At 38.9% G+C, this 18065-nt stretch overlaps 1 protein-coding gene across 1 annotated transcript in view; it reads right to left on the reverse strand.

The window, feature by feature from the left end:
- Window positions 1–18065, reverse strand: part of cpped1 (calcineurin-like phosphoesterase domain containing 1) — a 67973-nt gene that overhangs the window by 42130 nt on the left and 7778 nt on the right. Inside the window, exon 2 of the mRNA XM_041815739.1 lies at window positions 17418–17636. Coding sequence (XP_041671673.1) covers window positions 17418–17636 — 219 coding nt within the window. The remainder of the gene's footprint in view (window positions 1–17417; window positions 17637–18065) is intronic.

The raw sequence follows: 18065 nt of genomic DNA on the forward strand, positions 1-18065 counted from the left end.
TCCTCTTCATTTGTCAGCTTTGGAAAATAAGTAAGAGAAAGATGGAGTGAGTGAGTGAGAAGCTGCGATAGGGAAAGGAAGAGAGATTGAAGGAAGTCCTTGAGATGAGAAAGTGTCTCTTGAGGGCTGGCTTAGATTGGAGTGGAGACAGGGGAATTGGGATCAAGAAACATCGTATCAGGAAAGGTCTGGATGACAAAAACAAAGGCAAACATCTCCACAGTAAGCAGGACATAGACTTTGCTGTTTTTGGAACATGATTGTACTCTGTAGATGGCTGCAATGGGACGCAAAGGAAAGCCAGGTTCTCTCTTTATCTTGCATGAATGAGGTCCTCTAATTAGCACTTCAACAGAGGCAGCCATGGCTCAGAGGTAGAGCTGGTTGGCTTTTAATCAGCAGACTGGCAGTTCAATCTCAGACTCCTGCAGTCAACATGTTAAAGGGTCCTCAGGCAAGACATTGAGCCACAAGTTGCTCCCGAGTGACCACCATTCCTTTGGAGCTTAAAAAATAAATTAAGGCAATGCAGAAGAAGAAAAAGGTGCAGTTCCCCCAGAGGCCACTGTGGGCTGGCAGCAAAAGTCCCTTTAATTCCACCAACGTTCATTTAGAAATGCCTATTTAGGCAGCAAATATAAATATGGTTACAGCCTTGTTCAAAATCAGTTGGGTGTGAATAGCCACAGTCTTTATTGGTCCACACTGAATGGGGGTTGTATTTATTAAAACTGAACTATTAATAAGACAATGAGTTGTAATAATTAGAGGTGTGGCTAAGGTGATCACCAAGCTGGCATGTGCTCGGAAACTAGAGGCCCCTCTCAGCTCCAAATCTACGTTGACCTAAAGACAGCCTTTCCAATATGGCAACCACCACTACTGGGCTTCAAAACACTGCATTAGGAACCAACCAGCACCTTCACTAAGACCATACCCATGCTTTATACAGTCTTCAGATGATTTTCAGGTATAGCCATGTGGGACAATGTATGTGAATGAAGTTAGATGGGACCAGATATAAGTACAGACCACTGACCTTGACAATGATCAGGAAATAAATTTTTGTTTTTTACTTGAACATCTGCTTTGAATTTTTTTTTGGCATCAGTAGATGTATTAATGTATTATAAGCTCACATTAGAAAACAGGCCAGAATTATATTTGTAATATTTACTTTACAGTCCTAAGGAAATAAAAATCAAATTTTCCTTGAAGATTGGAACCAACCTAAAAATCAATATTTCCTCTGAATCACGATGAATTATCCAGAGGAAGTGCATACAGTAATTCTTCTCTCTGTAATTTCTATTTTATTCCCTATTTAGATCATTTTATACACCCCCAAAATATGTACCCCCATAGATGTTTCACCCTTTAATTGATTTTAAATATCAATCATGGTCAATATAATTTGGCTTTTTTGACAAAAAAAATTACAATTCTTACACAGTCAAAGTTAAAACAGATTTCTACAAATGAATAATAATAATAATAATAAAAATAACAATAATAATAATATATATGAAACATATAAAATAAGTGACAGCATAAATATAGATATTCACCCAGTCAGCATTTAGTAGATGTACCTTTGGCTGCAATCACAGCACTGAGTCCGTGTGAATAGTTCTCAGTCAGGCTTGCACATCCTGACACTGCAATTTTACTCCATCCTTCTTTGTAAAACTGCTCAAGCTCTGTCAGGCTGCATGGGCATGGGGTGTGATTAGCCCTTTTCAAATTGAGCCACAAATTTTCTGCTGGATTGAGGTCTGCGCTTTGACTCGAACATTCACCTTAATGTCTTTTAACCTTTTCTGTGTAGCTTTCTCTGTATGCTTAGTTATTGTCATACTGGAAAATAAATATTATCTCAAGCTGCAGTTCTCTTGCAGACTGAATAAGATTGTCCTCCAGGATTTTCCATATTTTGTTGCATTTACACTCTGCCTTCACAAGCCTTCTAAGGCCAGCTGCTGAGAAGCATCCCTGCAGCACGGTGCTGCCACCACTGTGCTTCATAGTCAGGATGGTGTGTTTATGGTGATGTGCAGTGTTTGGCGTCTGCCAAAACTAATTGCTTGTCCTTTAAGGAAAACAAAAAATATTCCTCCATGTCTGTGCAGGGGTACTGGTGTGTTTTTAATTTCTTTTGAGTGTAGCGGCATTGAAAAATCAGCGAACAGCATCTCTCTATCCCCGCTCTGTTTTCACAACAGTACACCAGCACTTGCTCTCATTTGACAACACAATCTGTCTCTCTCTCCACTTACAGCATCTTTGGCTTAAAATATGAATGATTATTTGCTTATTCTTCGAAATATCAATATTTTCAGTACTATCAGATATAAAAATGGATATTGTATTGTTTAAAGTATGTGGTATCAAAAAATATCAAAGCATTAAAAGTTTTGACAATCTCAGTGTATTCGTTTCTCACCAGTCTATGCTATCTTTTTCTTGATAACAAACAATGTTATACGATAGCACTTAAGGCTCAAGAGGCAGTGCCTACATTCAAACACATTTAATTTATCAGATTTAGAAAAGTTGACTGATCTTCATCCCTTAGACACATATTTTGCCACTGGTATCAAATAATAATGAGAGTACCAGAATCAGATTGGAAGTTTCAATGGCAAAAATGGAATCAGGACATCTCTACTGACAAGGAAGCATTAACTGGAACTACCCCAGCAAGTAAGCCGTCAATTTCCGACTTCATATCAAGGTCCAAAGCACAAACCAATCCCAACAAACGTGACAGCCCCGTTGTTTTTCTATTATTGTAACAGAACAATTACAAGATCAAACAGAACTTCCCATTCTTCAGCAGATTTATTTCAAATGGATGCTTCAAATACATTCATCAGAGGCAGGAATAAATCAGCATGTTTGTGTACTGTCACACTTGCAAATGAAGGTTGTCAAAATAAGGTATGAGGCATGAGACCACAGCTGTTTACTAAAGGGAACAGACAGATGAGAACGAAAGAGACAGACAGGGATAGAGAATGTGAGAGCGAGCAAGAGGAGGGGAGATGAAGAGAGAAATCCATGGGAGCAGAAAATACAGTTGCCAATTTCCTGTCGCCGGCAGCCAGCAGTGTTGACAATGGCGCTTGACAGCCAGCTTCCTCTGGCCGCCACCCATTCATTCTGTATTGTAAATAAACAGTTTAAGGGGAAATGTCAGACGAGAGATGGAGGGAGCAGTTTCGGCTAAAATATCTCCTCCCTGCATCCTACCGACGCTCCACCCTGGTTGCCAGGCAAGTGACGGACATGGAGAGTAATGAGGATGGCACACACAACCTGCTCTGTTGGGGCTGACAGTAACGAGAGCTGACGCTACGGCGTTTAAAGGTCCCCGAGGCCTCGCGGTTTAAACCCCATGCTAACACAATCTACTATCCTACTGTGCATCTGAAATAGATCTTGCTGTGACCTATAAATGCGACTGATTGGAGGGAGATGAGGGGGAGATGTGGGATATGGACGACGGCCATGTTTCGGTATAAATGCTGCAGTCATGGAGATGATAGGGATACTTGGACGCCAACAGCAAGAATCAAAGATGATAGGGGGAGACAGCTTCAGTCGTGCTCATGTGCAGCTAAAATTGGTGACCATAATGACCCAGAAAAAGAGAAGAGGAGGGCAAGAGTTGTTCTGTGACTAAGCCAAGCAAAATCTGTGCTGCATATAAATAGTTTGCCTTGAGTCAAACTCTAAAAACAGGGGCCAAGGACGTTTCACAGTTGACATACTGCACCACATACAACAAAACATCCTCCTCCTGCTCAGTACCTTATGTAATATTTAAGTAGGTATCAAGGCCACACTTTCACCATTATGCAACAGGGATGTAGTGATACCTCACTGAAGAATATTAGACTTATTTGTTTGATTGGAATACCATCCACTAATTTCTGAAGTAAACACTGAAAGTAGAGTAAACAAAGCAAAACTCTGTGAATGCTACTAACTCTTTCAGGCCAAAATGGGAATGGTGAGGGATCCACATAAAAGGTCCAGCCAATCGGTGCTTGTAGTCCCACAATTAGTGAAATGGAATGCAGTGAATGTGGCTCAAGTGATTACAGTATAAAAACACCTGTGTCTGGAAGGTCCAGTCACTGGGGAATCACTACTCTTGGCTACCATTACACCATGAAGACAAAAAGAACACTCCAAGCAACTCAGAGAAAAGTTTATTGAAAAGTATAAGTCAGGGGATAGATACAAAAACCTCTTCAAGGCACTGAACATCCCATCAAGAAATGAAAGGCATATGGCATATGTGTAAATCTGCCTAGATCAGGCTGTCCTCACAAACTGAGACACTGTGCAAGAAGGTGACCAGCGAGGCCACCAAGACACCTTTGACTACTCTGAAGGAGTTACAAGCTTCAACAACTATTGCCTGGATTCTTCACCCGTCAAAGCTCTATAGGACAGTAGCAAGATAAAGAAAACTCAGATTAAATCATGACTTGAGTTCAGCAAAGGCATGTGGGAAACTCCATGGTCAAGTGGGAAAAAGACCGTTGGTCTGATGAGACTAAAAATGTGCTTTTTGGCCATCAGAAACAAGACACCATCCCTACTATGAAGCTTGGTGGTGGCAGCATCATGCTGTGGGGATGCTTCTTGGCAGCTGAAAGGCTTGTATAGGCAGAGGGTAAAATGAAAATACATATAAGAAAATCCTGGAGGAGAATGTTATTCAGTGTAAAACTGAACTATGGCTTGGAAGAAGATTTTTTTTTCCAGCATGGCAATGACCTGAAGCATACAGCTCAAGCTACACAGAAAAGGTTTAAACCCACCAACAAGGTGAATGACATATTTTTAATTGATCAACATTACTTTGTAGAAATCTGGTTTCACTTTCACATTAAAGAATCAAAAAAGCCAAGTAATATTGATGTATAAAGTCAATAAAAGGGTAAATTATCCAAGAGGGTGAATACTTTTTATAAGCACAGTACATCCAGGGCCATCTCTGAGAATCTTCGACTTTTCTTGTGACTTTCAAATATTAATTTTCTTTGAAATGTACATCAATAACAGCTATGTGCAGCGATCTATCAGTAAACATAAGAAATGATTAGATCTGCTGATACAAATACTTGAGTTTTTAAGCTACTATCTGTTGTTACTAAGGATTTTCCTAAGCATCTTTGTCCCTATTCCACTAAACACTCATTTAAATTGTGTTTAATTTACTAGTCTAAAGAGGAGAAAATACATAGAAAACAGTCAAATTCCTCACAGGGTCACTGAGTCAGCAGGTGTGAAGTTAGCCTGATACTTTCTCCAGCGTGGCTAACATTAAAAGCTAGCACCGATAGGCCTTCGTTCCTCTTTGCAGATTAATACTGTGCTTTGATATTTCGCCTCTTTTCACTTGGGGTGAGTAGTTATAAGTGATTTCAAACACAGACATCCTAAAAAACACTTTATTTTCATTTACTATGTTAAAAAGCTGTCATACCACACTGTTCCTACTATATGCTAACCGCTAAGTCTCAATTGTATTCTTTCTACAACCGATGAAGTGCCAGACAGGAAGGCAGCAGCCATTAACTGAATATACATTGACCTCTAGTGGCGGGAGGTCCATTACAGTTTAAAAGGGCATAACAGACCGGTGTTTCAAGCCCGTGTTTATAAAAAATGATACGTAATTAGTTTAACCTACTCATAAATGCAGCGCCAGCTAATTTGAACAGAAAATTGACATATATTAGTAACATTTATCCATACGGTGACTTGAATTTTATCTTTATAGAAATTATTACTTTCTAAAAAATGAACCAAGTTGTGTGATATATATCCCACCAAGAGTGAATGTATTGTTACATCCATACCATGAACCCAAACGTGATTTCAGACTGACAGAGAGAGGAAATGCAGAAGAGAAGGGGATGCTGATTTCAATTTAATGCCCATTTCTGCAGGCAGTTCATGCTAATTGTTATACAAAGGTAGTTAGCATTTGTTGGGTTCTTGTGGCTCTTTTTGCTGAACATTAACTCTGCGGTGGGTTTGTGCCAGCTTGCTCATCTTTCCCTGTTAACAAACAGCCAGTTGGACATTGAGAAATACACAACCCTCCTGATGGCAACTCATTTCATAACAGTCACTTCAAGGTTTCCATTTGCTGCTCCTCTTCTGAGACACAAGAGTCTACAGCTTTAACAAGTGTTCCATTATGAGTGGGATTGTTTGGTTTCTGTTTACAAGTCAGGATTATTCATCATAAATCTGCCACTATTTTACAGAGATACAGACGAACACAGCGTGAGTCAAACCCAACGTGACAGTTCCATACAAGGTGAGAAATGAGCTCAAAAATGATTATTTTGTTCTAGTCCAGACATTTCTGGAGGTAACTGAAATGTTTTCTAAGCCAGTCCTTTTCTAAAAAATCTATTTGTCTGGCTCGACAGCGGGAGCATCTGGTGAATTGGGGAAACCAGCTGCCACTGAGGCGAATTAAGTCGGCTCGCTGTCCTGGTTCCAAGACATCTAACACATCTAACTCCCAGGATAAGACCGATGGAGAGAAACCAATGCACAGCTCTGTTCAACATTATTTACTTAGTAAATGATCTGCAACCAGTTCTCACCTGCTGATCCATTACATGGAAGCAAGCTCTTGTATCATATAAAAAAGATTAAAAAGACTAGATAAGCTCTACAGATAGATAAAGGATGCTCTCGTTAGAGATCTTTTGTGAGCAAACAAACTTCTTTACCTCCCAGCTAAGCTCCGCAGCACCTGAAACAACCTCTACCAAAAGCTTACAGGGATTTCAAGAAGTGAAAATGAATTTAAAATGAGTCTTGTTTATTCAACAGCTGAAATATTCATCTGCACAGAAGCAAAACTTGTATTGGAGCAGCCAGAAGGCCAGTACTATTTCATAGATAAATATCAGCTGCTGTCATAGGGGAGAGTGTTGTTTACAGACTCTAATGGGAAACAGAGAAGGCTAATGCTGGAACATAACTCAAACAAGAATATTCTGTAGAGAAGCATCCAAATGCTGATGTTTTCCACAGAATGCATTCATTTGATTTGGACTATCTCCAAGGGCATCTGAAAATACATCAATCAATAAACATATTGTATAAATGAGACATGATCCAGTCTCTGTTTAGAAAGCTTCATCAGTAAACAAGACCATCAGCAACAAAACTGATCATTTCTTTATGGTTATTTTCAATGCCTAAAACCCCGCTGTGAGCCAAGTGTCACATCAGGTAAAGGACAGTATGCTGCCTAAAAACCTTTGTTTGAATTTTGATTCCAAAGATCCACAGTGAGTGACACAACTGATAGCTAGGCTGAGGGAAAAAAAATGTACAGGACAAGATCAGCAAAGAAATAAGAGGAACTACTTTCTCGCAGGGCGGCACACAGTGGCTTCAAATTCAACTGAGTACGAAAACTCTGATGCGATCCGAGAATCTGCATAGAGTCTCAGTGAAAAGAAGGCAGAAGTCTGCTGCATGAAAAATTGAAGCACAAAACAATTCAGACTTTAAAAGTTCATTTCGACATGTTTTCATAAACCTTGAAACAGAAAAAGGCCTTTAAGTTTAAATACTTCATTGTGCTCTGTCACTTGTCTCAAAAACCACTTTGACCTTCCTCTACTTCATTTCCTCTCATGCAGAGTGGTCCGAATAACATGAATCAGAAAATTAATGTTAGTAATGCTGTACTTGGTCCCAACATTGAAGATACCATCCCCATCCATGTGACTGACACAGCAGGTATAGCCAGTGAAAAAGATACACAAAAGACACTAGTCAAATCAGTGACTTCACCTATGAATCATGAGTTTTATAATCAGTAAGAGAGTTTTTATTTGATTTGATTTTATCTGCCTTCTCATACTTCTGGAGCTGCATAAAGGTACTGGAATGGTGGCAGCAGGCGAAGGTTTTGAGGTGGATGATGCATCACTAGTGTTTCCCACACACAGACGGTACCTGGGTGGCCCACTACAGTAAATTTGCCAACCATCCTACTGTTTTTTCATTTTCATCCATGCAGCATTACTCTTTTCTATCACAAACTAGTTCATGCTCTCTCTCTCTCTGTTTGGACTTCATGTATATACTGTATGTTAGTAGCAGAGTGGCTACACCTGCTCTGCAGTTAACAGAGAATGTGAGATATAACAGGTTGTTGTTACGACAAGGAATACCTTAAACATTTTTACTGGCAGTATTCTGTTGGTTGGCTTCATTTGCTACTCTAAAAACAGGGGTGCAAAGAAACTAATTACATTCACTCAGATTACTGTAACTGAGTATTTTTTGGGTACTTGTACTTTTTTGAGAACGTTTTGAAATCAGTACTTGTACCTCTACCTAAGTAACCAGAGTAACTGTACTTTTACTTGAGTACTATATTCTTTCACGTTTTCTACCTCTGTTGACTTTACAGCAGCAAGAGAATGATTCCTGCTGAGTTGTTGTTTTTGTTGTTGGACACATTTGCATCATAAGTGAAGTTATCCACTGAGTTAGCACCAGTCTTTAGGGCCAATCCCATGTCTTCCCCTCAGCCTATCCCTTCCGTCTACCCCCTCCCCTTGAAACAGAGTGGTAAGGGGAGGGTTGAAAACATTCCCCTAAGCAACAAGACCGCGTGACTGTTGTTCTGTCATCACACATTTCCAATAAACAGCTGCGTCATCAGAGAGTTCACATAAACAAGATGCTCCTCATCAAATATGGTACAACCAATAAAGTTTGGACCATCTTGTTCATACTACAGATCTCTGTGCTAAACTTCTCCATGTATTTATACAGTTAATAGCCCTTGTTTAATGTGTACATACAGATAACACTTTTAACTTCAATCCCTTGTAGTGAAAGATTGAATATATGAGAAAATGCAACCATAGTATTTTCTATAATCCACTTGATGGCCAATCCATCTTGCAATGCTCCCGTCTGAACCGTTTGGGCCCTGTTAGAAAGTGACAGGACCAATCAGTGACGAGGGGCAGTACTTTCAGGTGCGGCGGAGTTGTGATGTAAGCAAGCAGCAACAAGAGGCCGGTGCAATCATGGCGGAAGAGATTAGCGTGGATGCTGCTAAAGCGCCAGTTTTATCAGAACTTGACAACATTTCTTCGTTAAAAGAAGAACAAAGAACAGCAGTGAGTTGTTTTCTTTTCTAAAACGACAAAAGTTGTGTACTTACATGTCTATAGTCGCCATGGCTTGCGTTATTCCTCGGTAGCACGCGCACCTCGGTCGTGGCTACGTCACGTGTTTTGTTGCACTGATTGGCCCGTAATGATGTGACAGACAGAACGTTCATCCAATCAAATCCTCTGCCCTTTCCCCAACGCTTAGTATTGAAGGTTTTCTAGATGGTTGTGTGAAACAATTCCATCTGGCGTGTCAGGTTACTTATTACTGCCAATAAGGAAAGATCATATTTTACTGTACAGCTCCTCTGTAGCTACTCAGTACTTAAAGTAAACTTTGATTTGAAAAATGTTTACTTTTACTTTGGTAGTTTTTTAGACCAGAATTTCTACTTTTACTTAAGTCCATTTTAATCAGAGTAAGTGTGCTTTTGCTTGTGTACAAAAGTTGTGTACCTTTTCCCTCTCTGACTTGAAGTACATTTTGTGGCCCTTCTAAGTGAAAACTCGTTATCAAAAGGACATTAAGAAATAAAGGTTATAAGGCAAGAAGCAGTGAACGGTGGTGAGCTTTAGAAACATAGCTGATGAGCTCTATTCTGTATGCACACTGTTTAGTCTGCTTTATTAAACATTTAGTAAATGGATTTTGGCAGTCAGGTTGATCACTTTTGATATAATATAAAATAAACTTGGATTTTGTAATAAAACTGTTATGTTTTGGGGACCAGTTTAACTCTGTTAATGCAGGACCGTGAATCAATCGGACCATGAGGAATTGCTTGGTCTTGGCAATGTCTGGGGCATGTCTTCCCCCATTCTCTCTCCACATATTGCCGGTCTCCCTTCAGCTGCCCTATCAGAATAAAACCAAAAAGGCCAAAAAAACAAAACAAAAAAATCTTTTAAAATATGTTAAGTTCTACTGTTGTTCATGCTGTTACCAACCCACCCTACTGTAACCCTAACTGGGAGTGTAATCATATTTTATTATCAAAAGAAATTTCCAAAAAATTGTTTGCATTTTCATCCTGTCAGTGGTGGTGTCTAACAGCGGTGGTCTGCAGCTAGACTGTGTTGGAAAAAAAGAATAAATAAAAGCATAAACTAACCGTTTCATGAGGTAACCTTTCAAAGCTTGAGCAGGAAGTGGTTTACTTGCAACCTACAAAAACCATATCATGAAACCAGCATCACGAAAGATATTGGATTACAAGTCACCTTTACATTCCAAGCAGCTCGGCATACTCAGGTCAGTGTTCAATGAACTGGTTGAAAATGTGTTCTAATGTTTGGTATTATTTAATAAAGTAAAACAGAAGCCTTTCTGCAAAGTCAATCCACAAAGAGAAGGCTTTTTTCCCTCATTCTAGCTCAATACTTACTGACTGGGCACATTATTAATAAGTTTTCCCAGTAAAATCCTTATTAGTTTCAAAGCTATATCAGTGGGGTCTAGCCATTTGAGATTATGATACATACTCTGGTTGAAGCTATTTGGTATTGCCATGCATGTATTGATTTACAGGTCAACACATACCCTCCTGCCTGCTGCAATGGGGTCAAAGTACACAGCTCTGCCTGTGGCACAATTATGACAACCCCCTTTCACGATGAGACTCCAGTTCCTTTAGAAAAATACATGACAGAAATAGCATGAAATTTTTAATGATTCCAGTCACAGACTTTCTTGTCACATTGTACAATGATGACAAATATATTTGACATCAGTATAATAGCTCCTTTCAGAGGAGCTCTCCTGCCTAATCAGAAATCGATCTCCAGCTGGGCAGGGCAAAAAATGAAACTCACAGTGGAAAAGGAGTGAAGGGAGCAGCTGCTTTTGTTGCTCTACAACCTGCATATTAAACTAATACTGCACATGGTGTGAAATGTCAATTTGTGTATGTATATTTAATTTAGATTTTATTGTATTCATTCTTCTAGAGCAACTTTTACCCTTTCATGTATTTAAATACTAATCATATTTTTTCTATTTTATTTAACCCTTACATACTGTTCATATCCTGTACCTTCACAGTATATTCTGGGTCAATTTTGACCCGGAACAAGAATTCCCTTGTAGCAAGCATTTCCACTAATTTTTTAAATACAGACCTATTCAGAATGTTTAAATAGCCTATGCCACTTAAAAAAATGAATGATTAATCCTTCATAAATGTTTCAAAGAGCAGGGAAAGTGTATTTTTTAAGTTTTACACCACTCGTTTTTGGTGAAAAATACATATTACACAGTGTAATGTCATGTAATATATGTAAGAAATACAAAATATAAAAGCCATAATGATTTGAATATATATTATTGACCTTGAAAATTAAATTAACATGCTGGAACTTTTGGACTTCATAATACAACCACTGAACACTGTCCTCACTGTTATATCATACGATATAAAGTGCTCATTGTGAACTAGTCTCTGCATTCAAAGTAGAGGTGGGACATTTTCTGTGTGTGGATCTTGCATGTTTCCCACATTTGCAGCAGGTTGTCCCTGTTTTACAGTCTTTTTTGCAGGGCAGAAGCTGCGTCTCCTTCTCTTCTGTTCCCTCATGTTTGCTTTTTGATCAGGGCCAGACTCAGATTGCTGCGCTGCCCTTACCAATGCCTGTTGGACATCCAGTCTTGCTGCCATGATGTCTGTCACTGAAATGGCAGCTCATAAATACCTTTATAATGTTGTGACCCCACCACCTCCCTCCCAACCCAAACAGATTCCAATTTGTTACTTTGCACATTATTTTATTACATTGCAGGTGCAGGTGCTTGCAGGTGTACATCTTGTGTCTATGAAGGCACCGTCTGACCTCTGGATGACTTCTGTTCCCTTTATGCACCCTATATGATCACTCCTATGTTGTTACTATTCTATTACTATTACTATTCTTTACTGTTTCAATATTTGGGATTCCATAAAACTACAATTTTCCTTTATTTGACCCATACTGATAGATTTAAAATCCATCTGAATAGATACGGGTCAAATTTGACCTGTAACAGCCTCAGTGTGCAAAAATGTGTAGCACCTAAACAAAAATATGAATTAATAAAATATTTTTATTTGTATGTATTTTGGGTCACTTCAGGGAAAGTCATCAAATTTCAGGCTAAAAGAATGGCATTTAGGGTATTTTTACTGCTGTCAAATGTCAAAACGGGTCAAATTTGACCCGAACAGTATGTAAGGGTTAAATTCAAATATTACCATTACTGTAGAAGTCTATTTCTCTTTTATTCCTGTGTGGCATAATGGGCATAATGATAAACTTTGAAATTCTCAATTTTGAATAAACAAAAGGTGAAAGAGTTACTGGCAGCATGCAGAGAGGTTTTAGGTGCGCGCAAAGATGTTTACCAGATCTGCACAGAAAAATCCAATTAAAGGCACCCAAACATGCAGGAAGTCAATTGGGCAACAGAGGCTTCATTGGTCTTTTAACTAGTCTCTACTTGATACATCCATCATGCACTGTGGTGGGGCTTAATTGTGAAAAATGCACAACAGCACTTTAATTCAAACAGCGGCAACCTTGCAACTGGTTCACGTAAAAACCAGGGCTAGAGGATATGTTGTTTGTTGCAATTAATGTGCAATTAATGAGCAAACTTGTATTAAAATGATCTTAATGTGATACCATTACAAAAACACAGATTTTGCCATTATTAAACGACAGACAGAAGATAATATTTAACAGAATAAATTCAAAACAACCAGTTATTTTGCAAGAGGGGTGGAATCAACATGGTCCACAGCACCGTGTGTGTGTATATCCATCAAAGTGTTTCTGTCACAGCAGGTCAGCAAGTGCAGAGTGTTAGTTTATTAATTGATTACATCTGATATTTATTCAAATGCAAACCAATAAATGTATAAACAAGGTAAAGTTTATGTGTTGGAAATGATTGATGTCCATTACCTTTGTAATAGTAGGTGAGTGTTTTCCTATCAACAGCACTTAGGCCTGTTTGTTAATACTGTTGCCAGCATTAATGGAACAGACATGCTGCAGTGTGTGAAAATCACAACAGCTCAGCTTTTAGTTAAACACTGGGGCCGATCATGTTGACTTAATGTAACTTTTAACATTGTTAGAAGTGACTGATGACATTTAAGAAACACATAATAAGCAAGAAAATTGTTTTATGTTTGCAAAGAAATGTGTAGCTCCACTGTGAGAGAGAGAGAGGTGCACCTTTACTCTCTCTCTACAACATCTCTTCCTCTGAATGTGTGTCAGGGGGTTGTGTGCGATCATAGGAGGAGAGGATCAAGATCGTAATCTGAAAATGGTTTGAAGACGCCCAAAAAGACCAAAAAAATATTGTTCAATTCAAAATGTGATCAATATACTTAAAAAGGACTGCATATATAAGGAAAAATCTTTGTATTTATTTAAAAAAACTGCAATACATAATACAAAAAACTGTCATTGTCAGTTTTTCTCCAATATTGTTCAGTCCTAGCATAAAGCATGCTTCAACATCAGCAAAAGCACTGAGATGTAGGAAGCTAGTGGTTAAATCCATCATTAGATAAGTAAGTGAGGTGACTGATATGCTTAGGCCATCTAATGCTCAGTTAATCTTTCTAGCATTGACAACTCATTGTTTCTAGCTGTTTTTAGGCTGTTATTGCCTGATCTGAACTGTAAGTTTAACATATATTAATTCTAACTCAGATCTGAAATTTTAAAGAAAATGAATAAGATGCCAGTCATACAAAGCTGTGATGTAAGTAGGAAAGCAATACAGAGCCTCATGACTCAAGAAGAAATTTTTCATGCTCACTACAAACGCCAAAGTTAAGTAGATTTTCTTTTCCTAAGAATACAAAGATATGGTTTGATTTGACTCCTGATAAAATGATCAAACATTAAACTGTGTTACATTGCATGGGCGGTGATTTGTTAATCATTTCCAACTTCACCCACAACCTTCGTTTGATCTCTCTGATGTGAAAACCAGCTCACAGATTTTGGGTGAGGAAAAAAAAAACTGCCACGCTGCATATAAAATAGCCCCTCCCCAAACTACAGCTCATCAGTAAAACGGTGAGAAGTACTGAAAACCGAGCATGTGTTCCTAAATAGTTCGATGTTATCTTTAATTTGGGTGCACTTTCAGACACTTTAAAGTGAGAGGAGCATTAGCATGTCATGTACCAGATGCTATGAGATGATGCTCATGGAGCAAACTGCTGTGATGTTTCGGTCTGACGAGGAGAGTTAGAGCAGAGTTAGAGCTCATGAATCTGACATCTGTGCGTTCACATTATGTCTTCAAACAGGAGGAGGATAATTGGCAGCTACAGTTGAGGCCAGTATCTTGGTTTCATTTTTTAGTCTTTGCATATTTAAGCCACTGTGTTGTCATTCAAATACATTGGATGTTGAAGTTTCTTGGCGGTCTTGGAGCTCGGCATGGTTGAGGAAAACAACTTTTAAATTGCATAGTTTTTGAATGGGATTTTGTTTGATCCTTTCTGATGTGTTTCATGCTGTTATCTAACCACTGATTGACTTTACACACAATGTCTAACAGATTTCTGGCTCAAGTTTAGGATCTTCTTACAGAACGCTTTATCTGTATATTATATCTTTATTATGTGTGATTGGTTAATACTGCTCAGACAACAAATGTACTACCAACAGAAGGGCTCAACATGGTAAAAGTTTAAGCCCCCTGTGTGCAAATTGGGTGGTGAAATTTGAACTCAGTCCAAAATTCACACCACCCACCTCCACTGGTCCCTTGTTGTCTTAATCAAAACTCTTCTTAATCAAACCAGTGCTCCACATGGTTTACAGTATTTACTTCACAGTATTCCACAGTTTTCTTTAAATGCAGGTTTTTAGGGAGAAAAGCTGTTTAAAAGTAGAGCTGTGTTATGTAGCACAGCAAAATTAAGCAAAAAGATGGGCGCTTATAATACACAAAAAATAGAGATACATTTTCAATGGTAGGGCTGGGTATTGCCACTGATTGCCTGAATCAGTTCAGTTCTGATTCAAAGGTTCAAAAGTTTCCTTCATCCAGCTCGCCTCTGTCTCTATAGTTTTAAATCCAAAATGCCACCTGATATCCTCTTTTAAATTTGGAGGTTGCTCAGTGGAGCAGGCTCCATCATGTTTATTTAAAGGTAAATATAAGTCAATTATAGCATGTCCATAGTGTTTAATTACACTGAAGCTTATAGCTAATGTTTACAGTGTGATAGTAATAGTAATTGTCACACTAGGCATTTTCAGATATAGTTTATGCAGTATGGTGCTTGAATGAGTACCTGTTGTAAACTGTGACAGTTTCTACTTGATTTCCCCCTCCATCATAAACTCCTGCCTGTCAGTTTGCTGTCTGGAATGCGTGTGCTATAGGCAGACACCTTTGCTCATTAATTAAAAGACAGAACCCACAGAAAAAAATGTGCATCATGTTATGTACATTGTATGTGGTTGTGAATGTCATATTATGCTAACTTTATATAAAAAGCGAGTTTATTACTCATCTCTTTGTAAATAAGAAGAGTTCCTCTTCTTTCTGAGCGCTCTGTTATTCCCCCACTGTAAACAGCGACAGTCCATGTGTAATAAGTGCGGCTGTGAAACAGAGGAATACGGGTAGTAAAATAAAGCACACTTTACAGAGCGTTGTACACAGGGTTTGAGGCCGCACAACTCTGGTACGCAGCACCCTAGATGATCATCTGTATTATGTGTGTGAGTCAGCCCAGTCTGTAGTAGCAGCAGCTTAAGCTCACTCCATCCAGTCACCTGTAGAAGCTCGTGCTGCACAGGCTGAGCTCTACATGTGAGGAAGAGCTATGCAGCTTGTATCGATAACGTGACAAGATATTCAAAATAAAATGACTGGAAAAACCATGAATTAGAGCCTAAAAGCTTTTGGAGGCGTGTGTAGGTGAAGTTTCAAGCTGCATGAGTGGAGCAAGTCTGAGACTTACAGGAGCCACCAGGACAAGGAGAAGGCCAATGTTTAAATATCGATCTCTTCATAATTTGAATTGATGCTGTAATTTTTAAAAATCTGAATTGGAGAATGTTTTTTTTTTTAACCTAGTCCTATTTAACGGGGTCAGATTGTATGCATTATGTTATGGTGGTGGCTGCACTTGCAATAAAGAAAACATATGCCTCTGCATTTTATACTGGTAGGTCACACCAGTACACAGGAGGAAGCCAACCATTTAGATGGAAAAAAGATAATACAATTGCATCTTATACACCAGATCTTAGGGTAGGTAGTGCAGTGACAAATCTAGCTACTGACTGTTACATGGATGGACATTCAGTTGGGTGCTTTACTCTTTAAGACAGCATAGTTGTTGTAGACTTCTGATATGTTAGTTTTACCTGACAAACACTACACCTCTTTTTTAAGAGTTCCACACAAAAATAAGTTGAAACAAAATTATCTAATGGCTGCAGAAGTCTGTGATTGTTTCCATTTTAGAATCTTTTAGAACCATGTTTCACCAGGACTCTGAACTGGCCATAGGTGTAACTGTGAGCCTGGTTGTTTGTCTCTGTGTGACAGCCCTGCAATTGACAGGCAAGCAGTCCAGGGTGTACCCTGCCTCCCCCAGTGACTGCTGGGACAGGCTCCAGCCCCCCACTGTGACCCCGAATGGAAAAGCAGTGTGGAAAATGGATAGGTGGATGGATGTTTCACCAGCACTTGGCAATGGTTTCTTCTTCTTTTGTTATTTCATGTTGGTTAACAGCTTTCAGATACACTTTGGTAGTATTAGGGATGCATTGATACCAATACCAGTATCAGGTATTGGTGCCGATACCTAGCCTACATACTCGCACTCTTATAGCAGATACAGTACTTGGTATAATTTTAAAGCATGATGTTAGCCTCTCATTATGTAAGTAAGCAGTCAAAGTTGGAGCCATGTCTCCAGTTTTGTGATATTTTAGCATAAATGAAGATGACAATAGTAGAAGAGAGTGAAAACTAGGCTCTGAAAAATAGCCAGTAAGGGGGATTAAGAACATCTGATGAAAATAAACCTTTCAAAAGCACTTAAAGAACAGTTATGGTATTATTAAGTACTCATGTTTGTACTCTGTACCAGTGAGTACTCAAATATAAGTACTTGTACTCCTACAACCTCTGGACAATATTTTTAGGAAGCTATCCTGATAACATGATCCAGTTGTTGTGAACGACCCATCTCAAATTCTTACCTGGCATGGCATGGACCAGGTCTCCACACAGCACCATGAACTTTGGCCTGGGTATGAGTTTGTTCATGGCCTCTACTGCCTCCTTGGTAAGCTCCACCTCTTCCTGCCACTCATCTCCTCCACCGTCACAGTCGCCCATCCTCCAGGCTTTCATCAGGCCGAGCTGGGGGTCTGCAGCCTGGATGAAGTAAAATGGTCCGGTCCACTCACGCTCTGCATCTGGAACAAGATGAGACCAGAATAAACTTTGTTAACAAGAATGAAAAGATGACATGACAGGCTATCATGGATGTTGGGAGAAACAACAGCACAGATCAGGCTGGTTGCACCACTTTTGCCAGCTGTGCTCCTTCGTTGAGCTGTAATCATATTTAAAGAAAACTGTATTGTACTGTTAAGTAAATTAAATCTAAGGAAAGCTGGTTTGAAGTGACTCCTTAATAAAATAAAAATGACCAATGGAGGTGAAATCTAAACAAACTTCTCATAGTCTCTGTGTATGTACTTCACTATTATCGAGATTGTGGGCAGAAAGTTAAACAGTCTGGCTGTAGACTGGAGGGTAAAGGGTAAGAGTTAAGGTAAAGTTTAGGATACCAAAATTTAAAACCCTGACCTGCAAAACCTGATTACAAAATGTTTAATAAA

Source organism: Cheilinus undulatus, linkage group 20, assembly GCF_018320785.1.
Source record: "Cheilinus undulatus linkage group 20, ASM1832078v1, whole genome shotgun sequence".
Taxonomy (NCBI): domain Eukaryota; kingdom Metazoa; phylum Chordata; class Actinopteri; order Labriformes; family Labridae; genus Cheilinus; species Cheilinus undulatus.